Genomic DNA, 27335 nt, shown 5'->3' on the forward strand with positions numbered 1-27335 from the left:
GCTGGTAGGAACATAAAATGCTATCATATATTGCTGGTAGGAACATAAAATGCTACAATCACTTTGGGAAATTAGCAACTTCTTAAAAGCTAAACTGACACCTATCTTATGTCTAGTCATTCCATGCCTATGTATTTACCTGAGAGAAATGAAAACATTCATCCATAAAAAGACTTAATCAGAAATACTCAGAGCAATTTTATTCAGAATAAATAAATCCTGGAAACCCAAAGGTTCATCAATAAATCAATGGGTTGTAAAAGTGTATATAAACATATACTAATCAATAAAAAACAAAGAAATTAGTTAACTATGCAACAATATGGATGAATCTCAATTATAATTCTGAGAGAATGAAGACTTAACCAAAGACTATACAGTATTTGACTCTATTTAAATTCTTGAATCGGCAAAACTAATCTATAATGACAGAAAGCAGAACAATGGTCACTTGGGTCAGAGTAGAAGTGGACTGACTGCAAAAAGATATGGAAGGAACTTTTCAGTGAAGGAATTCTGTGTCATGATTGGGATGATGGTTACATTCAATACATTTGTCAAATATCAAACTGCAGACATAAATTGGGTATGTTTTATTGTATAAATTACACTTTATTTCCATAAATCTCTAGCTTCTTATTTATAGATCTGAAACATTATGTACTTCAGAGTGGTTAAGGTCATAATGAAATAACGCATGTACCCAGTGCAACGCCTAGCATATAGTAAGCAGTTCATTCTTCATCAATTCTCCACCTGAACATTTGCTGTTTATAAGGACCACTCAAGCTTCTCACACCATTAAAAGATAGCTGCTGTTAGAAAGTTCTTCATAGGGAACTAAAATGTCTCTCTCTAACCTACTGACCCTAAGTCTACATTCTCTAGAGCATTGGCTCTCATGCAAGAGCAGGTCTCCCCATTATTCTTATACAGGAAATTTAAATTATTCAAACGTAAAACTTCTTTTTTTTTTTGCCTTATTGGTTTTAACTGTTTTTGAGTCCTGCTTCCACTGCCCAAAATTTCAAAAATTGCTCAGAACCTGTCACAGAATTTTGGTCAAACTCTTTGTTCCATGAGCCAAATTTCTGAATAAAAAATGTTCCAAAGGACAGGACCAATGACACAATAGTACACTTGTTCAAAGAGTAATTTCTATGGTAATATACCTTTGCTTCAGAACTACATAATGCACATTCCTCAGGCGTCTCAAGTGAAAACTTAACGAAAACGTACTTATTTCTTAGTAGCCAACCTAACAACAAATCTGAATCATTGAAATAAAAGTTGAATTTCTGAAGTTTCAATGGCAATGGTACCTGTAATTTTCTCTATACCCATGCTATTATGTTTCAAAATTAATTCCTTATATTTCCTGCAAAAATAAATTTTGGCTGAGGGAAAATATGATTAAAGGTAATGACCTACCAAGTAAAAATTTATGTACCTGTGGCCAACAATGGTCATCTGGAGGATAGAAAACAATTTTTGCATTTTTACGTATAAAGTTCCTCCAGCAGGTAAGAGAGTGGATAGAAACAAGAGGCTCAGTATTGCATATATGAGTAAGAAATTTTTAAAGTAACTTAAAATAGTGTTCCCAGACTGTAAAGTTTCTAGCTGTGTCCTTTCAACACACTTCAATAGTTCAGGTACAATTATTTAACTCAGAGAAAAATGATTAATAATTCGGAGGAATTATTACAAAAAAGCACAAACAAGACATAATCAAGTAGAGTTATTTTATTTTACCTGCAGCTCTTCCAATATAAACTGAATGTAAATGCTGATACTGAGAAATATTAGGAAGAATTACTGATAGATGTCAGAATATCATGCCTTCCAATCCATCCTCCATGAACTTCTTATAAAGTGCCATAAATTTGGCCACAAATGCTTCCAAGTGATAAATGGCTTTGCTACCCAGTTGTAGACGATGTTCATAGTAAGCTGCCATTTGGGCCACTTCCCCTTTCAGCTGTCCATCACAATTATGCAAAAGTTCTGAAAGAAGGCCCTAAAGAAAGATAACTAGTAATTAAAAAAGTAATCACTTATAAAACTTAGCTGAACAAGCTTTATTTCTCTCATTCAAAAAGGAAGTAAAACTTAAGTTAAATGTTTCTTTCTAATTTTTGAAATCTTTTAATTCTTTTATATGGACCAGTAGACTGCACCCAGTATATCCCTCTTTAAAATTTAAAAATGTGGTAGTTATCTATCAAATTCCAAACTCCAAGCATTTAATGTACAAGGGTGCAAAGATATAAGTACAAAGATGCTTACTGTAGCATAATTAATTATAATAATCTGTAAACAACATTAAGTTCAACCAATAGGCGTCATATTTTTCAAAAAGCTGATAAAGCCATACCATGAAATCTGTACTGTCATGAAACAAAACCCATGTCACATTGCTGTATTTAAAAAAACAGTCCAGGACACTGAAGTTCTGTGAAACTACACACACACACACACACACACACACACACACACACACACACACACACAAAGGGCTTATTTTTATATGACTAGAACAGAGGACTTGTAGAAATGGAAGGATGGACCTTCACTTTTTTCTTTGTATATTTGGTATCATTTGAATTTTTTTATTTAAGTATTAACATGCAAATTTAAGAAATATAAACAAGCAAAAAATCCTGTATTCCCTAACATCTAACAATCAATCTACCTGGCTAGGGAGCTGATTAGGTTTAGACCAGACCTTAAAGCTATGCCTTACAACATCACTCTAGGTGCACTGAGCCTTGCTGTCTGAAATACTTGTTCCCTGGCTACTTACACGGTTCCCTTCTTTAAATCCTTCAATTCTCAATTTAAACATAACTTCCTCACAGAAGCCATCACTGACCTTCCACAGCCCTTCCCTCCACTGTTACGATTTCACCAAGCTACTTTCTTTGTAGCACTTAGAACATTCCGAAATCCTCTTGCTTCTTGTTTCCCATTTCTCCCCACTAAAATATAACTTCTCTGAGGGCAGGCCCTCCCTCCCCATCTCCTTCAACACACCCCTAATGGTGCCTGACACACCAAAGAAGCTCAATAAATACTTTCTGAACTAAGCTGGACAGAAAAAGGTAAAATGTTTCCTAATACAGCAAAAGCCCTTAGACCACTCGAAGTCCAAATTTTATGGTAATGAACAGTTCAAGATTTGAAATCAGGTTACCTTCATTATTATTTCAGGAGGAATACAATGAGTTAGAAGCTCATAGAGTCTTCCACGAACTTCAAGGAGCCTATATAAGACAAAATAATACTTTGTGATGAAAATAAGAGATGATATTTTCCATGTACCTACTGTGCTATCTTACTTTATGAATTAAATAATCCAATACAGACATTTTCTTAAGTGACTTATCATACTTAAGATACACATACAGAAGCTTTTCCTAATTTCAGTTCATTTTTCTAAAAGAAAAATTTCAGAATTCTTTTAAAGTTAGACAATACTATATTTAGGATTATTAGTTACACCAAAATACCATGAAAATACCAGATAAAAATTAAGACTTCATGAATAGTGAGGGTTGAGCCTATTCACAGCACAAATTTTATTACTGTATTTTTTTATTCGTTTTTTTTGTGGGGAGGAGGTAATTAGGTTTACTTATTTTTTTTAAGAGGAGGTACTAGGGATTGAACCCAGGACCTTGTGCATGCTAAGCATGCGCTACACCACTTGAGCTATGCCCTCTGCCCCACACCACAAATATTAATATGCTTTAATGATACAGCAAGTAATGTTTATTTTGTTCTCCAGATAGATGATACCTAGGACATCTAGAAAATGGTCAAGAAAAGGATTAAACAATCACTAGTCAATTACACAAGTGAGAAAAGGGAATATAAGCATGATATATAATGTAATGTTATTGTCTCAGATGCAAAGTTAAAAAACAATTATGGCAGAGAAAAGCTCTCTTGTCGTAGAAGGGGCAGTACAGGCAGGCACAAACCAGGCTGGCCAAGTGAATATGAACATTGTTGGAGGGCTCTTTGAGTCCTTAATTCTAGCCTCTTCAGAAACACTTTCAGGCAGAAAGATGGTAAAGGAGGGAAATAGATATGTGACATTTTAAAATAGCAAGAAAAAAATGACAAGTTATAAATACACATAAAACAAGAACCTTTATCTTCCTGTATATACTTACCTACTCTAAAGGGAAAATACTGTTCTGAATCTTTACTAAAATATCACAGATGTTCTATATTTCAGATCAATCAAGGAAGTGATTCATTAATTTCTTAAAAGTAGAAGCTCAGACCCTCTTCCTGAGACCACAGGAGTATGAAGCTGAGCCACAACAAAACTAAATAAAGTGGGGGGAAAAAAAAAGACTAGCATTTTTTGAGCACCTGCTATGTGCAAGACACTTAATAATAATTTAACTCAGTCCTCACAACAGCTTTGAGGAGGCATTATCTCCTTTTTTCAGATGAAAAAATTAAGGCTCAGGTGGTTTAAGTAGCCTGATAAAGCTGACCATAGCAGAGCCATGATTTAAGCACAGATCTGTCTTACTTCAAAGTCCATACATTCCCAATGCCTGCCAAAGCATTTATTTAATCTTTTACCTGTATGCTGCTCACTGCAGTACACTATTTATTCCTCACAACACCACTCTCTTTTACTGAAAAGGGCCTGAAGTTCAGAGAGGTTAAGCTTCCAACACCACTCATGCAGTTGAAGCAACATTTTAATTAAGTCTAACTCCAAGGACCCTGATCCCTCTTGGACACGGTCGTCTATTCCTAAAAATAAAACCTGATTATTAAAGCATAAAAATAGACACAAATGACAGATGGTATGAAATTATTTTAATAATTATGCATATAGCTTATTTCTGAGAAGTTGATTCACAATATATTTACCTATAAAACTATGCTGTAACAACACTGTGCGTATTTCATGCATGTTCACATGCTTCTCAGCTTAGTCTGAGTTCATTTCTAATATGATTTAGTTTCCAAAAAATGAATATATTCTACATTTACTATGTCTGTGTCATTATTTCTTGGGGGTTGCAAATGACAAAGACTACAAAGTCTTCTGTCAGAGAAACATGGTATTTTAGAACTGTCTCTGCCTCTTACTAACTGAATGTCCCTGAAAAGGCAACAATATCCCAAAATATCAGCTTTCTAATCTACAAAATAAAGATGGTAATAATACTTTCCTCATAGTACTGTTATATGAATTGAATGAAATAACACAGTGTAAAAATCAACATAATTGCTCACTAAATATTAGCTGCTATTCAAATTAGAAAATCATGACTTCTAAGATATACCAAACAAGAATCAAGACTATAAATATTACAGCAAGACTAAGGAGTCAAAAATCAGAAGTAGTCATTTGGTACTATGTGGACCAATGTTCAGAATGACACCAGCCATCCCAGTATTTCTGCACAGCTCCAAGGCTTTCTGGAATTGAGAGAAATTTTTTTATATACAGTGTAACAAATCAACTCCTAAAACTGTTACTCTACATAGGGAACGGCAGCACCTCTTCTTCAACAAGCTCATTCAGAAGCTGTAAAAACCTGCTGGAAACTGGAGGAAAGGGCAGCAGTGACTAGAAGAATTAAGTAAAGCAATAATCAACTAAAGTCTTAAAAAATACACCTAGTAATAGTCAAGTATTGCAACATCTGTACCTATATTTCTGAAGAATAGGCAAGTGGACTGCTACCACAAACTTTTCTTCTTTAAAATCAGAACAGAAACAAGAAAGTCATCTTCAGTGAGTGTAGAAATACTTTATGAAAGTAAAAGGCTCCTAAAACATGCTTCGTTTGAATTTTATTTCTTTAAAGCCTGAGACTTCTTTACTTCTTGATAATGTATTACAAAATGGAACGCACACTTTTTCCTAGACTCAAGGTTTCTTTTCTAAAGAAACCACTTACATTTGGCACTTTTCGAAAACTATTAATTTCTTCAACTGACATAACTGAATTACAGGAATTCAACTCAAACCCTGATGAAATGTCAAGTACCATTATCTATGACTATTCACCTCCACTAATCTATATGGTATCCAAAGTAGACATGTTACAATTTCCTTTGAAGAATCTCTTAAAAATAAGAACTTATCATATGTATCACACAAGAGGAGAAACATTGTATATTTCTCCCACAATTATTTTCATGTAAACCAGAGAAGCTTACGTTTCAATGGTTGCACTCAGTCTAGTCTGTTTCCTAAAATAACCGACGACCTTCTGTAAAGTCCAAAGGTGGTTTCTCATTTCTGACAGGCAAAAAAGAGTAGAGACTGTCTCAGTGAGCCTAAGGGGCTTTCACCAGGATTCCCAAAGGCAGTGAGCTTTAAGACTGTCACTCTTGATTTTTGGAGAAGAGCTGATTGCCCTTCTCAGTCAAAGTTGTCATAAGAAATCAAATAAGCAGTGGTCAAAGTATTTTCAGTACAGTCCACTACTGAATAAGAGACCCAAGAAGTAAACAGAAACAACTGCACAGCAAGTATGCACAGAACACTTCCTTAACACTGACAGCATGTACACAACACTGTTCTCAACAGAGCCTATCATCACACATGAGCACAGGGTCTTCTAGCTCTCAAACCATCATCACACAATCTCTTCTGCTCTTATAATCAAGGTACAAGTATCCTTGGCAGGGTAATAACAGTATCTGCAACATACAAATGAAAAAGCTGAAGCTCTAAGATGAAGTTACCAGCTCAAGGATACTTGCTAATTTACAGCAGGAGAAGAACGAGAAGCCTGATTCACAGCCTAGTGTCTTTCTCGCAATGACATATCAATCACAAAGTTACACACTGTTACTTTCAATATTAGAAAGCTAGATATACATCATGTTACGTATTAATATTAAATCTTCCAAGATTCTGGGTAAAAAAATTAAAACTTCCAAAATTTGTTTTAATTTATTTAAAAGTTCCACATTTACATGACAATAGCTTAATAAAAGCTGTGATATCACACACCAACTATTCTGAACTACTAAATGTCTAAAATTAAATCCTACCTTTTCTTTAAAAGTATAGTACTTAAATTTAGATTAAATTATAATTCTAAATGGAATGGTGTTAGTATAAAACAGCTAATCTAAAGCTTAGTATCTGTACCATCTCAATGATCAAACTTCTATGGTGATCTTTCACCGTGGTTACCTTTGTGGAGTCTGCTGACTGACAATAGCATTGGCAGTCTCCCTCAGATACACCTCCCAATCTGTTTCAGGGATTTCTTGATCTTCAGTAAAAGGATATCTACATAACAAAGAGAACACAATAAAGTAAATGAAAAGTAGGCTTACATCCCAAAACATTTCCTGGGGTAACTGCCCCTTCTTACTCACTGTTGCACTCTGCAGGCTTCACACATAAGCAGGGCTTTTCTGAGATTTCTGCAGGACTTCTCTGCAAGTCTACGAGCCAGCTGTGAAGGAAGATTCAGACCTTCCTTCTTACACACAGTAGATAACACATGGCAAATCTACAAATAGAACAATTAACAAATATGGGCAATCTGTCAAACAGCATACTGAGACAATTTCTGTTGGTATCTTCCTAGACCCCTCTCCACTTTTTTTTTTCATCACTACTCTACCTAACCACTGCTCCTTCAGCAGGAAACCAGGGGTCCAGTCTAGCTGTCAAGAAGAGGCAGGAGCTAGATGTACAACTGGAGGAAGATCTGGTTCCAACTCCAAGCCTGCCAGCCCTCTCAAGGCAGCAGCAAGTTGGAAACAAAGGGTCCCAGGTTGGTGGCAAAGACACTAGGGCTGCCAAGTACAGCCCACAAGCTGAACTGTACACAACTCATGCACTAAGATGTGAATGATGCCCATGGGAGTGGTATAGCCTGGTGGTCTTGCTACTTTATAAACACTTTAACTGTATCACTCCCCAAATTTTTACAAGTGAAACTTATAATGAAGTCACTTTACCACTTTGCAACTAACAAAATGTTACACGTTATCCCTACTTTGCATAAAATTGCCCCAAATGTATTAACAGCAGAAAAATTGCTTATTGTGAGAAATGTGAATTTTTATAGATAGCTATTAAGAATGATAAAGGAAAAAAATCTTGTTTAAGAATAACTTTGGTCACCTAACTAGGAACTAGATATTCCCAAGTCATCTTCTTGCAAAATCTATTTCCTGAATACTCAAGTCTCCTCCAAAGCCAATTAAGGTAGAAGCCACAAAATAACTAGCCCTTAGCTAGTTAAGTAAAATCCCTAATACCTACTTGTTTAAAGTCAAAGATGATTTAAAGAGAAGAACACTTTCTATATACTGGTATCCGGTATTCACTATGATATATATTTGTTTGTACATTTACTAATGGTTAGCATCCAGGCCTTAGCTGTTCCTGAATTACTGATACAGTTCACTATGTTTTCACAAAAACAAACATGACAGGGATGTACATACAGTACTCATGGAACCTGAACTAAATTGTTTCTGAAAAGTTTAACAACTTACATCTTCAATGCTGGGAGCAGGCACACGAACTGCCAGGCACCTACTACGAATAGGTGGTATCACTTTGGATGTAGAATTGCAGCACAAGATCAATCTGCAGGTGGACATATACTTTTCCATGGTTCTGCGCAAGGCATGTTGGGCATCTTTAGTGAGTTTGTCAACCTCCGTCAGTAACACCACTGAGTCAAGGAGGAAAAAAACAAACTTTAACCTGATAATCTATCTCTTTCTCTTCCTCCTCATTATTCAGATTGAAAGCCTAAATAATAAGCCCAATATGCTACTTTTCCCTTTGGAAAAGGGACAGCCTTTAGGACATGAGAACCCCAAAACACCCACAAGAGCACCCTGGCAGTATCACTAGCCAATTTGAGAATGGCACTCACAGGACTTAATTCATGGACGAGAGCTAAGGAACCTTGTTGCAACAAGGTCTGACAGAACAGTAGACTGAAAAAAACAAAATGAAGCTCCCTTCCAAGATAACGCTGCACAATAAGAAGAAGTTCTGGAAATAGAACCCAAATTGAACAAAATAGGAAAAATAAAGACAAGGAGATTAATCCCAAAATCTGACAAGGATAAGCACCAAACAAAATGATACAAAAATAATCATTGGTATACAGAAAATAGCAGCATTATTTTAAAAATTAGTACATAACAACCAAATGAGGTTTACTCCGAAAATGTAAAAGCAGTTTCATTAGAAGATTCAGTAATATAATACTAAGAACCAGGAAGAAAAATCATAAAACCACATTCATGGATGTAAAAGAGTATTTGAAAAAAAAAATTTCTTTTTAATTTACTTTGACATATTAGACTGAGGAAAGTTAATAAATAGGCCAGAATATGCACAGATAATTCACAAAACAGTAAAATGAACAATGAGCAAAAGATAAAATTATCACATTCACTAAAGAAAAGGCACAATTTACTTTCTCCACTCAAACCTACAAGGATTAAAAATAATTATCCACTATTGATAAATGTTAGGGAAAAACCGGCACTCCTCAACACTGCTGGTGGTAGCACAAGTCTGAATCCTCTTTCCAAAGAATAATTTGACAAAATATATCAAAAGCATTATATATTGGCATATTTATCAAAAAATCTCTTGTAAAAATGTATGTATATATATGCACATAAATAATACTGGAAATGTTAACAGTAACTGTGTCTGGATGGTGGGATTATAGCTGATTTTAATAATCTTTTGTTTAGCTAAATATTTAATAATGAACATACTACTCTGGTTCTAAGAACCGTTATTTTTAAATCATTCAATTTCTTATTTTAAATTAAGTGTTTTTTCATCACTCATCTAGTTCTAAAATAACAAATGGGTGGCACAAATAGTTTTTTCTACTAAAATTCAATTCTGTTAGACTATAAACTCCCACAAGCACAGAGATCATGTCTCTCTTGTCCACTTTCATATCGAAAAAATATACATATATATAGCATAGTGCACAGCACAGAACAAGAGGTTAATAAATTTGCTAAATGGATGGAATTTACACTACCCACTACGTTTTTCTCTTATACCCGCTGCTTACAATTTAAGTGTCAGTCTCATAAAAATTTTTTAAAAATCTTTTTATCACATACCTTTAAAATCTTTTTGAGAGTTTGTTTCGAGTTGCTGTGATTGTGCCACTGTTTTCAACATCTCCTGAATTACCACCCGGTCACTATTTCCAGCATCACTATACAAAACAAAGATAATGGTAAATATATATGTAAATACTTAGAGAGTATTAGGCCCTTATTATTAATCTGTTATTGCAAGAAAAATGTTGAAAATCTTAAGTGGTTAAAATTTTAATCAAACTTAGTAATGCCTATTACAGTCACAAAACTTTAAAAGTGAAGTGTTGTAGGGTCATTAAAACTACTAACAATATTTCAATACTGAACTACAATTTGATTAATATAACTGAAAACACCAAACATGTTCTTATATTAAGTTTACTGTTACTTAAAAAAAGCAATAGCTAACAATGAACAATTTATCAAATACTCTGACACCTCTGTACCCAAGACAGTAAGATGTTGACTTGTAGGCATTATCTGTCATTTATACCAGTATCATTGCTTTAGCACTTAAGTCATGCACCTCACAAGCCAAAATAAGTCACCTAGTTAATTTAGGCTGAATGTCACTTTTAAACACCTGAAAAACAAACAGCTTAATCTCTAACTGACTATTCTTACTACAGAGGAACTCACAATGAGAAAAAGTGGGCAAAGCAATCAGCTTTAGTTTATTTTCTCAAATAGCCATCAAGTCTTTTTTCAATTCACTATTATTAGATCAATATACCTACAGTGTTTCTTTTATGATTTCCTAGTCAAGAATCCAAAACATTCCGCTTTTGTCTAAGGATTTACCACTCTCTACTTTTATGATTAGACCCTTTCCCACCAATCTCATTTCTTAAGTTTTCTTTGGCATACCTAGGAAAAACAACAGTATCAGTCTGATAGGGTTGTTTTGAGGACTAAATAAACCATGTAAAGCTTCTCACACAGTGCCTCCTACTGAATACACGTTAGCTTATAACACTATTCCTCTTCTCCATTCAGTCTTGAAATGGATGTTCAATCACGTCGCTGTACCACTGCCCATAAAGCTACCTGTTCCTGAAGATGTCCTTGATTCTGTTCTCCTTCAAGAACATATCAGACCCCAGAGAACCCTGAAGGTTTAGCCCACTTGCTCCCAATACAATTATTTCCACATCATTTACTTAAGCAGAACTGCTGTGGCATGAGTTTTCAATGTGCCGCCTACCAAGATCCTAATCTTATTATCTCGTGATAGATAATACAGACAGTGGCTGGTGGATTATTATACCCTCTAATCAAAAAACTGAAATGAAAAAAAGAAGACCCAGTATTGCAAATTCACTTTCTGAAATATTCATTCTAGAAATTTACAAACCTTTTAGACACACTGCTAACCAGTTCTAAATGAGTCAATATAAATCAACAAAAACTTACTGACAAAGTACTCTGTGTAAAACACTGAGCTCTGTAGAGCAAGAAAATTTAATTATTAAAATTATTTCACGGGGGTCTCAGAAAGAAGGGAAAATGGGAAGGCTCGAGGCTCTGTTTCACACAGGGCAGCTTCACGTTTATCTGTTTTATATATTGTGCTTCCATACATGATTTTTTTTCAAAAAAGCATTATACTCTTAAAAAATAAAAAAGCCTGACCAACACTATTCTAAAGATGCTTATTTCTGTGTAGTAGTAACTTACCTGGGATTAACTTCAAGATGGTAATTGCTTGCAATAGTGCTAATTTCAATTTTCTTTTTAGATGGAGTCTGTGGATGAAGAATATAGATTTTTTTAATGTTCATTAGGTATTTCTCCTCTTATTTTTTTATTTTTTCATTATATAAACACTTTTTGCTTACTAAAAAAATAAAACTTTAGATAACTACCACTAGTGTTTCCATTTCATTAGCCCCATTCTTAATGTGCAAATAAACATGTTTTTATATAAATTGGGTCGTATCACACATCCTGTTTTTAGTGTGATCACTTTTTTCCTTTACTTCCCAGAAATTTCTAAACCATTCCCAGTTATCAGCAGATCATCACGGTAAATAATCTGCATGTGTCCTTTCACAGTCTTTTCCATGTTAACACACAAAAACAAACATAGACTAATATGTAATTATATAGAGTGTGTCAGCATTACTTGTTGAAAATTTTCTTAAGAGGCAATTATATATACTTCTCTGTGTTGTGCTTTTCCTGCTTAACAACATCTAGGCAATCCCTCTCAGACAACTGGTATAGAGTGTTACAGTTGCCTACCAACCTATAACATAGATGTCCCAAAGCCAGTCACAGATGGGCATTCGTTTTTTGCTTTTTACCATCTCAATTCCAAAATTAACATCCTTGTATGTACATCTCATGTACTGCTTTCATTTCTATGTAGCAGATTCTCAATAAAAGATTCACTGAATTGAAAACAATATTTTTCTATAGGTGTGTATATGTTTACGTGTAACCAGCCACTTTCCAAAAAAACCTCACAATTTACTTTTCAACTGGCAACAAATACTCTTTCCCAACATTCCTCATCTGCAGGAGGTTTTATCATGCCTTCAATTTTTGCCAATATGATAACTATATAATAGACTCACGGTTTTTCCTCGACTATCACAAAAGTCAAACATCTTTATATATTTTTTATTGGCTATTTATCTTTCTTTCCTGTGACCATTTTTTATTCAGTTTTCTACCAGATTGTCTTTCCATTGTCATTTTGTAAAATCCTTTATCTGACACATTCCTTTAAAATATTTTACAATCTTTCATTTTTCTATAGATTTTATGTACATTATCTTATAGAAACTTTTAAAATTCATATATATACTTTTTTCTTCTATAGTTCCATGTTTTTTATTAAAAGGTGTTCCTGACTGTTCATATAGTTTCAGAAATTTTTTCTAAGAAATTTAGTGTTTCATTTTACCATTTCAGTCTTTAACTGATCTGGAGTTTATAAATTATGAGTCTCAGGGATTCAACATCTTTTTTCTTCTGGGTTGGTAACTAGTTATGCTAGCACACTTCACTAACTAATCCTTTTCCTACTTATTTGTAATAGATCTTCTGTCATATTTCTGGGCTCTCTATTCAGTTCCACTGATCTACCTCTCTATCCCCATACCATTACAATATTGTTTTGATTATAGTAGCCTTACAATATGGTTTAATATCTGGTAACACAAGTCCCCTTCACAAACCTTCTTTTTCATAATTATTTTAGCTAGCCTCAGAAATGTATCCTTCCATATGTATTTTAAGATCAATTCATACAATTTTTAAAAAGTTAGATTTTAATTGGAATTTCACTAAAATTTATACTGTAACATGAGAAGAACAGATACTTTAAAGTACTACTGAGAACACAATGTATCTTTTTCATTTGATTGGCTCTTGTTTTGTCCTTTTAGAAGATAATAGTTTTCTTACTATCTTTCTTACTAAATTTGTCCCTGCATATTTTATAAGAATTTCCAAGATATACCACCAGCACCTCAAACTCAATGTGTCTAAACACAAGCTAATCCACATGAGCCTACAAACCATTTATCTTTCTAAAGATTCTATTAATAGCATTACATTCTGTCCAGTCACTCAGCATACATTTTTTTCAGTGCCTAGTATATACAAGACAGTATGCCAGGGGCTATGAAGGATACGAAAATGATAGCAACTGTATTTATTGTGGTGACTATTCCATAATGCATAAAAATATCAAATCACTATGCAATATACCTGAAACTATTAATATAATATTGCATATCAAGTAAAACTTTAAAATTTACCCTGTATAACTTCAAAACAAATACAATGTTGTCAAAGTAAAAGATGTATAAATAACTATAACCAAGGGAAAACAAAGTAAATGTTCTCAAATGTACAAACTATGGGTTGTAAAAGGAAAAATTAATTATAATGGGGCTGGGAAGCACTTCCAAGAGGATACACTTCAGCTGGGTCTTAAATATTGTCTATAAGGAAGAAGTATGAATATGCACTTGCATGGCATAAGGCTGGGAAGCTCAGCCAGGCCAAGATCATGGGAACTCTGAACATCCCAGAGCCTCATGCCTCCTTTCCCAATCAGTCAGCTGCCCAACCTTGACCAAGTTGACTGATTCCATGTTTAAAATTTTTCTCAAACTCATTCCCTTTCTTCCAATACCCACTATTGCTCACAGAAAAATGAACTTCAGAAACTTGAATTCTAGTTCCAGCTGAAATGCTGATTTGAATCTAAAATGAATCTCACTATCTATATTTTACCTAAAATCTCTTGTTCATCATATTTCCTCTCTAAAATAACTGACTTTGGTCTGATTATAATAGTTATGTCTATAAATCAGCAGCTCTCAATCCTATACACCAGGATTACCTGTGAAACTTTACTTAAATCACACACTGGGCAGCAATGAGGCCTATATGATGAGGATCAAAAATCCCTGCAATCAATATTTGGAGGGCCTCAAAGTGAAATGCTTACTGTGATGGTCTGATGCTCAATTCTCAACTTTTCCACGCCAACACCATAAAGTTCACGTAGAATACACATAATTCTTGTCTTTTTTCCAGCACCTGATGGTCCATACACTAGCAGATGAGGAAAGTCACCACATTGCACCTGGGAAAAAAAGAACGAGGCATATTCCTTAGCCAAACTACTGCTCCAGGCAGAAGTAAACTACTTTTTAAGTATCAAGTATTTTTGTGTCTCTACCTATGAAACTTCAAATATATATATGTGTATATGTGTGTGTGCGTGTTTGTATGTTTATGAATATACAGAGACAGATTTTTTTAATTAACTCTGAAATGTTGACTATTCCCCTGGAACTAATGTTACATAACTTATATACCTAGCACAGTACATGCAAGATAAAACACTATATGCTAGAAAGCAAGAAATCTCAAAATCGGCTGACTGTTAGAATCTTTTAGAGAACTTTTTAAAATAAAAGACTGATCACTGGACCCCACCCACAAAATTATGATTCAGTAACTGAGACTGATGCCTGTCTTAGTTTGGGCTTCTACAAACTTTGATAAGAAATGAGTGCATTTGGTTTTATTTGGGAGGTAAAGGAAAATTTTGCAGGGGAGCAGGAAAGTAAAAAGGGGGAAAAAGGTAGCCAACAAGAGTATTATCAACTTAAATACCACTCTGGCATCTGGGGCTTGATCTTGTTGGGGTACTTTTGAAGCCAGTCTAAGAATACACCACAGTATTAACCCACCCAAGCAGTGGGGAAGCTAGCGTATGACACTGTCTCTCATCAGTCTTTTGTCTGCTTGGGAAAGTGAATAGCAGGAAGGGGAGGGCATTAGTTCCCAGGCATTTCAAGTCTGCTTAGAGGTGTAAGAGAAAGCCTTCAGGAACCAATGCAAGAGGTGGGAGTCAGTCTGTGTACACTTACAAGTTTAGAGCAAGGGGATGGAGTAGGATACTGACAGTGCTGCGTTACAGAACAAAGACTGTATTTTCAAAAAGATTCCCAGATGATCCTGATAGTCAGTCAGGTCTGGGGATCAATACTATGAAGGCTATAAAGATGAAAAGAACACAGACCTTAGCCTCAGGTGCACAAAATCTTGTGGGGCAAAAGTTTAATAAATAACAATTAGAGAAAAAATGAAGATAAGTATCTTAATGGAAGTACGTATTACAGTGAATTTTAATATTTTGTAAACACATCTATCTCTGGTACTGAAAAAAAATTCTCATGGAAAGGACTATTCACCTAATACAGTGCATGGAAAAGAGTAGATGTTCCACAAATCCATCCTTCATTTTTTAAAGATTTAATCTCATCAAAAATAAAGGTTATGTTGCAAATGTTTCACAATTTTATTAAGTTGTACATTCAACAGTAAACATGTGAACATCTTTGAAAAGCAAATCTAGTAACACAAGACTAATATGTTACATTTCTGTCCAGATATTTATTCCAAATTCTATATAATAAAAAGCTGGCATAGAAAATAAAATATATCCTATAGTTAGAAAATCAAAGTCAAAGCTACTGTAAGAAAATTTAATTTGTCTACAAATTAAGTATACAGCCTATAGTAGATTTATTTAAAATTAGTACAGACAGACATAGAAAACAAACTTATGGAGTAGAGCAGAGGCAGCAGGGGAAGATGGCGGAGGCAGTTCCACAGCAGGCCTGGACCACGGAGCAGCTGCGCAGCGAGCAGCTACCCAAGAAAGATATTCTCAAGTTTCTGCAGGATCAAGATTCAGATTCGTTTCTTGCAGAACATAAATTACTAGGAAACATTAAAAATGTAGCCAAGACAGCTAACAAGGACCATTTGGTTACAGCCTATAACGAACTTTTTGAAAGTAAGCGTTTCAAGGGTACTGAAAGTATAAAAAGTGTCCGAGCAGGTGAAAAATGTGAAGCTTAATGAAGATAAACCCAAAGAAACCAAGTCTGAAGAGACTCTGGATGAGGGTCCACCAAAATATACAAAATCTATTTTTAAAAAAGGAGATAAAACCAACTTTCCTAAAAAGGGAGATGTTGTTCACTGCTGGTATACAGGAACACTACAAGATGGGACTGTTCTTGATACTAATATTCAAACCAGTTCAAAGAAGAAAAAAAATGCCAAGCCTTTAAGTTTTAAGGTTGGAACAGGCAAAGTTATCAGCAGATGGGATGAAGCACTCTTGACTATGAGTAAAGGAGAAAAGGCTCGACTGGAGATTGAGCCAGAATGGGCTTATGGAAATAAAGGACACCCTGATGCCAAAATTCCACCAAATGCAAACTTATTTTTGAAGTGGAATTAGTGGATATTTACTGAAATAGTAATGCTTCAGATCTAAAGACACCAGCAACAATAAAACATAGCCTTGAAGGAAATGTATGTATCTAATTAGAGCTGGTTACTATTAAAGGGAAGAGTCAACTGGAAAATTCAGTAAGTTAGAACTTGTTTACCTGATCCCCAACTTTTAAGAAATGTAATCTGTTAATAAATCCTTCAGTTTAAAATATTTTACTACAGCTGTGCAAAATATTGGCTAAAGAGAACTGATTTTCCTTTTACCTCATGTTGTAAACTAAAAGGCTCAATAAAAATGTATCCAATGTCAAAAAAAAAAGACAAAGAAAAAGAAAAAGGAGACAAACTTATGGTTACCAAAGGGGAAATGGGAAAGGATAAAATAAAGTATAGATGGAATACCAATAATTAAAGAACAGAACTTTAAAAAAAAACTTTCACTCTCATATCCCTACAAACTTTTCTACTGTCTTTCATATATAAGGATGGAGTTCCTTTATTTATTATTTCTTATTTTAAAAAAATACTTTACAAATAGTACATGTAATTCTGAAAAAGATGGGGATGGGAAGACCAGAGTGCTGAGCAAAAACACGTTCATCAGCACATGGAACTTTAGGCCCTTAAATGGAGTAGATAAAAGGTTTCTGCAGACGCTAGACTTTTCTACTCAAGACTCCTCTTCAGCCTCCGTTCTCTACAAAATTCAGTTTGCTTTTCACTAAGCACTGCCATTAGACACATTTATCAACTACAACATAAAAACAGGCGTCAGGGCAGGGAAAATAAAAATCTATTAAGGAATTAAACTCAAGGACAACCTAATACCACCGAATTTTATAATTATAAATGACTTTAGGCATTAACAGACACAATACCTTCTTTTTTTGTAAATGAAGACAATGACATTCAGGAATTTTAAGTAAGCCTATTAGAATGTAAATCGGGTGATGTCACTTCTCTGCTCAAAACCTCCAATGGCCTTCCACCTCTGTAAAAATTTACTGTATCTGCACCTCCCCCCTGTACACTCCCCCATTTCCTACTACTCTTCTCGCCGGCCAACAATTACCCAGCGGCACTGGCCTTCCTGAGTAACAGGCTGTGCATACTCCTGCCTCAGGGATTTTGCACTTGCTGTTCCCTCTCCCTGCTCCACTCTTCCCCCAGAGTTCTGTATTGAGGGCTTTCCCACTTCCTGCAAGCCTTGGATGAGATGACGACCCTCGGGGAGAATTTTTTTGTTTACAAGCATAGCCCCCGCCCCGACACTTTTCCCCCCGTCCCTGTTTTACTTTTCTCCACAGCATTCATCGCCTTCTGAAGCGAGGGCGACGCTCCACTCCTGAGGGGCGCGAAATCCCCGAGCCGCCGGCCTCTCCCCCGCCGGCTTTCCCCGCCGCGTCCCGCCAACTCACCAGGTTGCGCAGCTGAGCCGCCTGCTCCTTGTGATAATCAAGCTGTCCCAAGGAGCAGGGCCGATATTTGTCCACCCAGAGGCTCATGCCAGCCCTGTTCACAAGGTCCGACACTTGAACGACCCGCGAGCGCGCGCGCGTCCTCCGGCCCGATGCAAAGACCAGTTTTCCCGCGGCCTGCAAATCTCGCGATGTCTCGGCGAGATCGCGTAAGCGTTTTAGGGACGGAAAGGCTACGGAAACCCAATGCGGACAGAATTAGCCGCGGCACCGGTAGTACCTGTTCAATAATGTTTATTGTTTTATTTACTCATTTTTCTCTTTGTTCTCACCCTCCATCATAGTCCAGGAATTATTAGGCAAAACTGAAAATTTGGCTCTGATACTCTAGGCGTCAAATCTGGGTACTTAAAAGAAGTCACCCTCCTGAATTCATTTCGTTCTTTCCTTCATTAATTCATCCGTTCGTTCGTTCTACAGAAGCCTACAAAATATTTACTATATGGAGATCCGCTCTTGCACTAGAATATATCTAGCTTGGGGATTTTTTTCACTTGATAGGCACCCAAAGAAGCTTTATTGAGTAAATTGCTGAAGTTAAGACCTAATCTTCACTCTTTCCTTTCCTCCATTCCACAAGATTCTTACTGAATTGAAAGTAAAAGGAAGCTAAAGATCGTGAAAAACTATAGAGATGGGGCCCCTCAAACTGCACCTCTCAAATTCACTTTTCTAGGTGTACATAACACTATTTCCTTATTTAACTTGTGCTTTTATTTGACATATTGTTCAGAACACTAAATATTGTTACAGGACTGGAATTTATTTCCAAATATATTTAATAACCTTCCCTGAAGGTGCCCACTCATTCACTTATTACACAAGAATTTATTATACTCCCATGAATCATCATATTTACTGGATTATTCCTGTGGGCAAGAAATTACTGGGCACAGTTAGTAATACCACCGAGTATAAGATACAACCCCTGTTCTAAAGAAACTTTCTGAAATGGTCTGGGAGACTTTCACCTCAAGGCCTTTGCACTTACTATTTCCTCTTCCTGAACCACTATTGTCCAAGTGTCAACAGAGCTGGGTCCCTCACTTCCTTCAAGGTGTTTGCTCAGAGTCATCTCCTCAGCTGAGGCTTCCCTGACCATCCTGTTTAATACTGCAACACTCTCCACAATCGCTATGCTCCTCCCCTGCTGAATTAGGATGTTTGAAATTAGAAGGTAAAGGAAATCATAAACAAGATTATTGAAGTGTCATCTATGTGGATATGAGAATCATGAAAAATAACAATGGAAATTATTACTGAGAGGAGTAATTACAGGTGCTAAAACAATCAGTGATTTTACGTGAGTGACAGTAAGCATGGCAGACAACTTCAGCAAGGAGGGGTAGTAGAAAGTGGAGTCTGAAGACTTGTGTTTCAAAGTTGCCAGGTTCCAAAGAAGGAGAAATGGTGTGAAGGGGACAGCAGTGCACAGGAAAGACACTTATCTCAAGCTTACAGATTTCACAAATGAAAATACAGGAGGCCCAGTTAAATTTGAATTTCAGGTAACTTTTTAGTGTAACTATGCCCATGCAATATTTGCAGTAATATTGCATGGGCATACTTATACAAAAATATTCACTGTTTACCTGAAATTAAAATCTAATTGGTGTTCTGTATTTTATCCGGCAATCCCACTCCAGACCCTTGAATATATAGGATGTTAGAGATGGCTGCAGAGGAAGTAAGATCCTCAGAGGAGAGCCAGAATATAAAGAAGTATTCAGAGAAGAAGGTATGAATATATAACAGTGGCCAGCAAACCACAGCTCCAATCATTTAATGACTCAGGTTCCCCACTTCAAAACAGGGTTAATGAAACCTGATTCGCATGGCTTATTTGGGGATTAAAGGAGATAATGTAAACACCTAACATATAGAAGGCACGCAATAAATAGTGGTTACATTTTGTTGAGAAAAGACATTCACAGTGATGCAGGATGAGGGGCATAATACAGAAATAGTAAGAACACATGAAGGTTAAATCTGCACTGAAGTCATCTGAACAAAAATGATGTATCTTCCATCTTGTACCTGTAACCGAGGACTAGGAAGAACCAACCAAACTGTCCAAAAGTCCTCAAGATGAAGAATTGCTACCTGGGCTCTTCTGCTCCAACCCTTGGCAGTTCATCCCAATGCACCCCTCTGAGGCAAACTTATAATCAGTTCTTGCTAGAATCAGGAGTAAGGTCCTTCTCAAGACTGGATCTAATTTGGGTTCTTTAAAGAGAAGTACTGAGGCAGAGATTTCATGATCTCAAAAGGCTAAGAGATTACTTAAGGATATATGTGTAGTTTTACTTCTTTATTCTCTATTCAAAACAATACTAAAAAAAATTATAACTTTGGCTTCACCCCCATGCTTGTGCATTTTTTTTTTTTCATATGCCTGAGCAGACCTGGACCTTCCTTTTCAGAGGGCATGCCCAGAAAAATTTGCTGGTACCCTAGCCTCTACTTAAAACTGAGGAAGTGTTCTGGCCCTTTTTCTTATCATTTGTTCTCTAATTGGCAGTGATCAATTATAATTGGTAGTCATAACTCTAATATAGCATTCCTTATCATCCCTCATTTGAAGCAGAATCAATAGGCAGATCCTTCTCTGTGCTTTATAAAAAAAATTAAGTGGCAAGCTGGAGAAAATTTTGAACAGTGATTTTTCCCAGGCTCCCATCCCTGCTGGTTGAGGGTTTCTCCCTGGAGGATGGTAATTCCCAATGCACATACACACAATTCTGTACTGGGCCTGTGTACTAAGAAGGGTGCTGCCAGTGCCCATGCTGTCAAAGCACAAGAATCCTACCATTGTTTCCTATCTATTATCTACTTCCTTATCCATTACCCATTTCCTTATCCATTTATTATCTTATTCTCCAGGAAAATAGGTAACAGTTGGTTTGTACTTTCCATATTAAATTTGCACACACTGCTAAAATTATCCTAGGATATTAAATTGAATTTTTATAAAGATAATTATAATAGAAATAATAGCCATGATATATCAGAGAGATTGACTCAAAAAAGGCAAAGTGGCACCTCCTTAAACGTGCCTGGAGTTTTCAAGCTGTGTGGGGAGGCAGACGGTTCGTTGGCTGGTGCCCCTTGGCCCCAGTAGTGTTGACACTGTGCATTGCTTCAAAAAAGAAATCCAAGAATTCAAGCACTGTGCGTCCACTCTATGGTGCGGGACGCTGCAGCCAATTGTCACCAGTCAAGAGTATGTGCTAACTGAATGACCTCCATCACTAGAGTAAATTTTGTTCTGATTTTATTTTATTTTTAATATGAAAATTGTTTTCCTTCTAAATCCGTATTTCTTTTCTTATGGTAAATCTATTGATTATATGAAAACAGGAGTGTCTCTGAAATAATGTATTTTGAAAAAGAAGGCAAAGTACAGCTGTGGTGCACTACAACGCAGGAGGGGGTTTTGTTATGTGCGGCACTTTTGCTCATGACCTAAATATCCTAGATAGGTTTCTGAGTGTGTTGGGTGTGAACTGGCATGGCTGCTGGCTCTGGCTCTGATGAGTGTCTCAGGATGGCAGCTGTTGATAGTGGACAATGGAAAAGTGGACGCTGTGAATCAGAGAACGTGACAGCACGAAGGGTCTTCCTCCACTGCTCTCTGAGCCATAGGTCCAAGCAACACCACCCATCCAAACAGGAGCCAGAGCGCAAGATTCAGATCTGCGCCTGGGAGACAGGGACGGAAGGTAGGAGCAGCAGACACAATGGGTGTGTTCAAATTCAGTCTGACAAGCGTTGTCATTTATGTTGTTATACTTGTATACATCCGGGAACCACAATCCAGATCAAGATACAGAATAATTTCACCACTCTAGAAGGCTCTCTCATGCTCCTTCCCATTCAATACATCCCCTGGAGTAGCCACTATTCTAAATTCTACCATTGTATATTATCTTCCCTGTTCTTAATCTGCATGTAAATAAAATCATATAGCGTATTCTCTTTTGTATAAGACTTCTTTTACTCACAATATATCTGTGAAATTCATCCATTTGTTACATGTAGCATTCATGGGAATGTCACCAGTGCAGTGCCACATAGCCTTTGGCTTGGTGTAATGGTGAAATTCTTAATAATTTCTTAACAAGGAACCTGCATTTTCATTTTGTCCTGGGCCCTGTCAATTATGTAGCCAGCCCTGATCAATGTATCTTAATTTATTTATCCATTGTTTTGTTGTTGGACACTTGGGCTGTTTCCATGTCTTGGTTTGGAAAAATAATACTGCTGAACATTCTTGTACATATATGGGATACGTACTAATTTCCATTGGATACGTGCATCTAAGAATGAAATTCCTGAGTGATAAGGGTAGGCTGGCTTATATTCAGTTGCAGTAGATACTAAACAAGAGTTTTCAAAAATATTTGTACCAATTTACAAACTCGTCAGCAAAGAATAAAAGTTACAAATTTCATATCTTTCACAACAAACTTCTTTTGTATTGTGGTAAAATATATTTAACATAAAATTTACCATTTGACCCATTTTAAAGTGTACAGTTCAGTAGCATTAAGAACATTTGTTCACATTGTTGTGCAACCATCAACACCATCCATCTCCAGAACCTTTCATCATCCCAAACTGGAACTCTGCACCTATTAAAAGTAACTCCCAGTGCTTCTACTTTCTGTTCTCTATAAATTTGACAAATTTAGGTGCCTTTTATAAGTGGAACCATATAATATTTATCTTTTTGTGTCTGGTTAATTCATTTACTACAATGTCTTTAAAGTTCATCAATGTTGTAACACATATCAGAACTTTGGGGAGTGGGTATAGCTCAGTGGTAGCATACATGCCTAGCATGCATGAGGTCCTGGGTTCAATCCCGAGTACCTCCATGAAAAACACACTTCATTCCCTTTAAGGCTGAATAATATTCCACTGTAGGTATATACCATAGTTTGTTTATCCACTAGCCATCAATAGACATTTGGGTTGTTTTCATCTTTTGGCTTCTGTTAATAATGCTGCTGTAAACATTAGTGTGTAAATATCTATTCAAGCTTCTGATTCCAATTCTTTGGGGTATCCACCCAGAGGTGGAATTGCTGTCGTATACGGTAATTCTATGTTCAATCTTCTGCATAAGCACCATCGTGTTTTTCATGACAGTGGCACCATTTTACATTCCCACCAGCAATGCACAAAAGTTACAATACCTCCACGTCCTCATCAACCAGCAAGCCTTTTTAATTTTAGCCATTCTGGTAGGTTAATGCTTTTAATTATCCTGATGGTTAGTGGTGTTGAGCATTTTATCATGTGGCTATTGGAGATCAGAATATTCTTTTGTAAAGGGCTATTCAAGGAGTTTTTTGCTAATTTTCTTTCTTTTTTTTTTTTTTTACTAGATTGGCTCCTCTTATTGACATTTCTTTTCAAACACGTGTATTGTAAATATCCATTTTCTGTGTGTGACTTGGCTTTGAACTCCCTTAATGATTTCTTTTGATGAATATTCTTAATTTTACCTTAGTTTACTGCATAGTGTTTTAAAAAGAACTTTGCCTACTCCAAAGTCATGAAGATGTTCTCCTGTGGGTTTTTTTTTTTTTAAACTTTGTTTTATTCTCACATTTAGATTTTAAATCCACTGGAATTGATTTTTTGTATTGTACATGACATGAGTCAAGATCTTTTTTTCCATTTGAATATTTAGTTAGCACTATTTATTGAAAAGGCCTTTCTCCACTGTGCTCCAGGATAACCCTGTAATAAACCAGGTGACCAGAGACATGGGATTTGTTTCTGAATCCCCTATTCTTTTCCATTGGTCTATGTGTCTATCCAGGCACAGATACCACACTGTCCCGATTATTGCAGCTTTATAAGACTTCTTGATTTCCGGCAGTTTGCCTTTTTTTCCCTTCTTATTCAACGTTGCATTTGCCAGTCTTTGCCCTCTGCATTTTCATATAAATCTTAGAATCAGATTGTCAATTTTGAAAAAATCTTGGCTAAGATTCTGTTTGGGATTGCTAGTTACAAGTACTTAAGCCCATATTTGAATTCTGTGGATTTCATCTTATTGGTCTTGGAAATCATAAAATATAACTTTTTCCACTTGAGCACATTACAAATCTATCACTCATTTTACTCAATGCTTTATATATGCAGCTGTAATTTCAAAAGCAAAAAAGCACTTTTTTCTGCATGATTTAACTGTGTTATATATTTAACACATCTTCAGTTGCCCTTGCTAACTTCTTGAAAAGTAATATATTAAGACTAAAAATAGTCACTCAAAGATGTTAAAAGGAAGAATTTATTTTACACAAAATGGCATAAAAAAAACCAATTATAACTTTAAAAACACAAAATGTGATTAAATGGGAAAAAAAGAAGACAGTGCCTTTATTTCTTTGAGGCTCTGTGGCTCTTGTCACTGATAATACTTCATCTTGATGTTTTAAATAATGATTAATCTGTGGCCTCTGAAAGAGAGACCTAGAAACAGGAGATCCCACAGTAAAAGAGAGCAAGAGGGCATTCTAGGCAATGGTGCAGGACAGTCCCGGGTAACAGTGACAGAGCAAGCTTGAAAAATGTCCTGTTCAGGATGGAGCAGGAGGAGGACCATCTCCAGAAGAAGAAATTAGTATCTGATGTGTTCACACATACTGAGATGAGATTTACAGACATGCAAGAGAGTTTGGGGATAAATGAGCAGTAGGTACGTTAAAAACTAACCTAAGAGAAAACAAGATAATTACTAAGTGCAGCAAACATAAAAATTATGTAAAAGGAATGTATAGAACATAAGACAGAAAATGTTATAACGTTATATCATGTGACTCAACTGCACATAATAATTACATATTCAAAATAATATAAACACCATATATTTACCTAACCAGAAATTACTACATAAATGCACTGAGAAGATGACAAGAGGAAAAGTGTGTTTACATGTGAGAGGTCAGTGATGTAAGAGAAATATGACTTCATTTTCCCAGAGTAGACAATCAATAGTCAAAGTTTCAATATCAAGAAAAATAAGTATTAGTATTTTATTAACAAATATGGAGTTAATACCAACACACACACACACACACACACACACACACACAAATAGTTGAAAGTGTTTTCTCCAGGAAGGAGAAATGAAATGGTAGGGCAGAGACTCGGGAAAAGTCTGCTATTTTTCATAACAAGCTCTGTGGAACCTTTGACATTTTTCAGGATGTAATTTGATAAAAGTAAATATAAAGTAAACAACACAGTGATTAATACAAAGTGAACCCAAAGAACATACTGGCCTCTACTGCCACACAAATTGAAGTTAATTATTTTGCTAATAGCTTTAAATGGGATTTCTAGGGAGACCCACCAAATCAGCAAGGTAGAGACAGGTTTCTTTGAAAGAGTAACCCTCAGAATAAAGCTGGAGCAGTGGAATCGGCCAGAGAAGGAGAGTGTAATTTAGGATAAAGGACCAAAATTTGCATGCGCCCTGAATAGGGATGCTTCTGAGCTAATACTGAAAGCTGTGTTGTCCTGAGAGGAGTAAACAGGGAGGAGAAAGGCAGGAGAGGAGGCCGACCAGGCCATTGAAGAGACTGCGCTAGGTGGTCCTCCAGGGTTTTCGGAAGGATTTTTTGGTCTGTCTCCTGAATTTCCTCTAGTTACCTCACAGGTAATATTACAGGATTAAGCTGGTTCTTCTCAACTCCAACGTCCTATGATTCAATTCCAGCTCTAAATGTTTGACATAATATTTCACTTATTCATTCTTGGTGGAAGTTGAATAACTATATTCCTATCTTTGGGTTTAAAAGAAAAATCTATTTCCAGATGGTCTAAAGTTTTATATTCCTTGAGACTTGCACATTGCTCTCTGTGAGCTGATATCAGTGTGCTCTGTGTAATTAACAAAAACAGGGAGATAGGAAGAGGAGAGTTTAAATGGTTCAAAAAGTATAAAATGTAAACCTAAATGCAGCTATTTTGACTTCAAGAATTACAGAGAGTTTAGAGAGATCATTCATCCATTGACTTATTTATTCTGTACTTAAGATTTCTACCTTTTAATCAGAATGTAGAGCATCATCATTAAAATGTCAAAGACACTAAAGATGAAGATACACTTTTTTCATTTTGTACATTATTGACTAAATAAGACAGAAAAACCCTGACATAGTACATGTAGAAAGATAAACACATTTATGGTAAATTAACAATTATTTCTTTGTTTCAATATTTCTTATCCAACTTCATAAAAGAAAACCCAACAAAGATGAGGTACAGAAAGGAATCTCAGCAAACCAAAAAGCTTTTTTCCCTGTCTTGTAGTTTAGTTGCTGTACATGAAATCCATTAAAATAAATGTATTTGTTTTGAAGTGGCATTAGTACTAACAATTCTCATTTTTCCTCTTGAATGAAGATCTAAGTGATAGAGTTAGAAATTTTTTTCTTCTTTTTTTTTTTTTATCACTATGACTTCCCTCCCAACACCCATTCGTCTTCACAGGAGCTACAAACCAAAATGCCAGCAGGAGCCGTGTAGGCAAGTGCAGGATCTAAGCTTTGGGAGAATAAAACAGAAAGAGAATGCAGGAACTTTCTTCCCACCAAAAGGGGGTGGCAGCCCTCCGCTTCACTTGATCACCCTCAAGTGGGATCCTGGACCACCTGTGATAGAACTTCATGTGTTTTGAGAGAAGTCCCAGTCCAGATTATTTCCTTCCTTCCTTCCTTCCTTTTTCTTTCTTCCTTCCTTCCTTCCTTTCTTCCTTCCTTTCCTTCCTTCCTCACTCCCTACTTCCTTCCTTCCTTTCTTTCTTCCTTCCCTCCTTCCTTCCTTTCTTTCTTCCTTTTCTTTCTTTCTTTTTTTTTTTGTCTTTGTAAAATCTGCTGAGAAAAACAAGGACATTGTATGGGCCAACAGAACTAATCTGCAGGCCACATTCAGCCTGCTTCCTTG

General features: G+C 36.0%; 1 protein-coding gene and 1 pseudogene across 2 annotated transcripts in view; one reads left to right on the top strand and one right to left on the bottom strand.

Annotated features, from left to right (window-relative positions):
• The window catches only part of RFC3 (replication factor C subunit 3), a 29676-nt gene extending 11172 nt beyond the window's left edge, over positions 1–18504 (bottom strand). Inside the window, exons 1-9 of one of the 2 annotated variants that reach the window (XR_004325706.1) lie at positions 18309–18504; positions 14579–14716; positions 11788–11855; positions 10129–10226; positions 8515–8696; positions 7381–7517; positions 7193–7291; positions 3197–3266; positions 1756–2020 (exon numbers count right to left, since the gene is read on the bottom strand). Coding sequence is in view for 1 of the 2 variants with exons in the window: in XM_006194613.2 (XP_006194675.1) it covers positions 1829–2020; positions 3197–3266; positions 7193–7291; positions 7381–7517; positions 8515–8696; positions 10129–10226; positions 11788–11855; positions 14579–14716; positions 18309–18395 (1071 nt within the window). In the remaining variant the exon portion in view is untranslated. Of the gene's footprint in view, positions 1–1731; positions 2021–3196; positions 3267–7192; positions 7292–7380; positions 7518–8514; positions 8697–10128; positions 10227–11787; positions 11856–14578; positions 14717–18308 lie in introns of those variants that run through there. The other variant, XM_006194613.2, reaches the window with a different exon arrangement.
• On the top strand, positions 16232–17209 carry LOC102524248 (annotated as a pseudogene).
• Positions 18505–27335: the final 8831 nt, after the last annotated feature.

The sequence above is a fragment of the Camelus ferus genome, chromosome 14 (assembly GCF_009834535.1).
Source record: "Camelus ferus isolate YT-003-E chromosome 14, BCGSAC_Cfer_1.0, whole genome shotgun sequence".
Lineage (NCBI taxonomy): Eukaryota > Metazoa > Chordata > Mammalia > Artiodactyla > Camelidae > Camelus > Camelus ferus.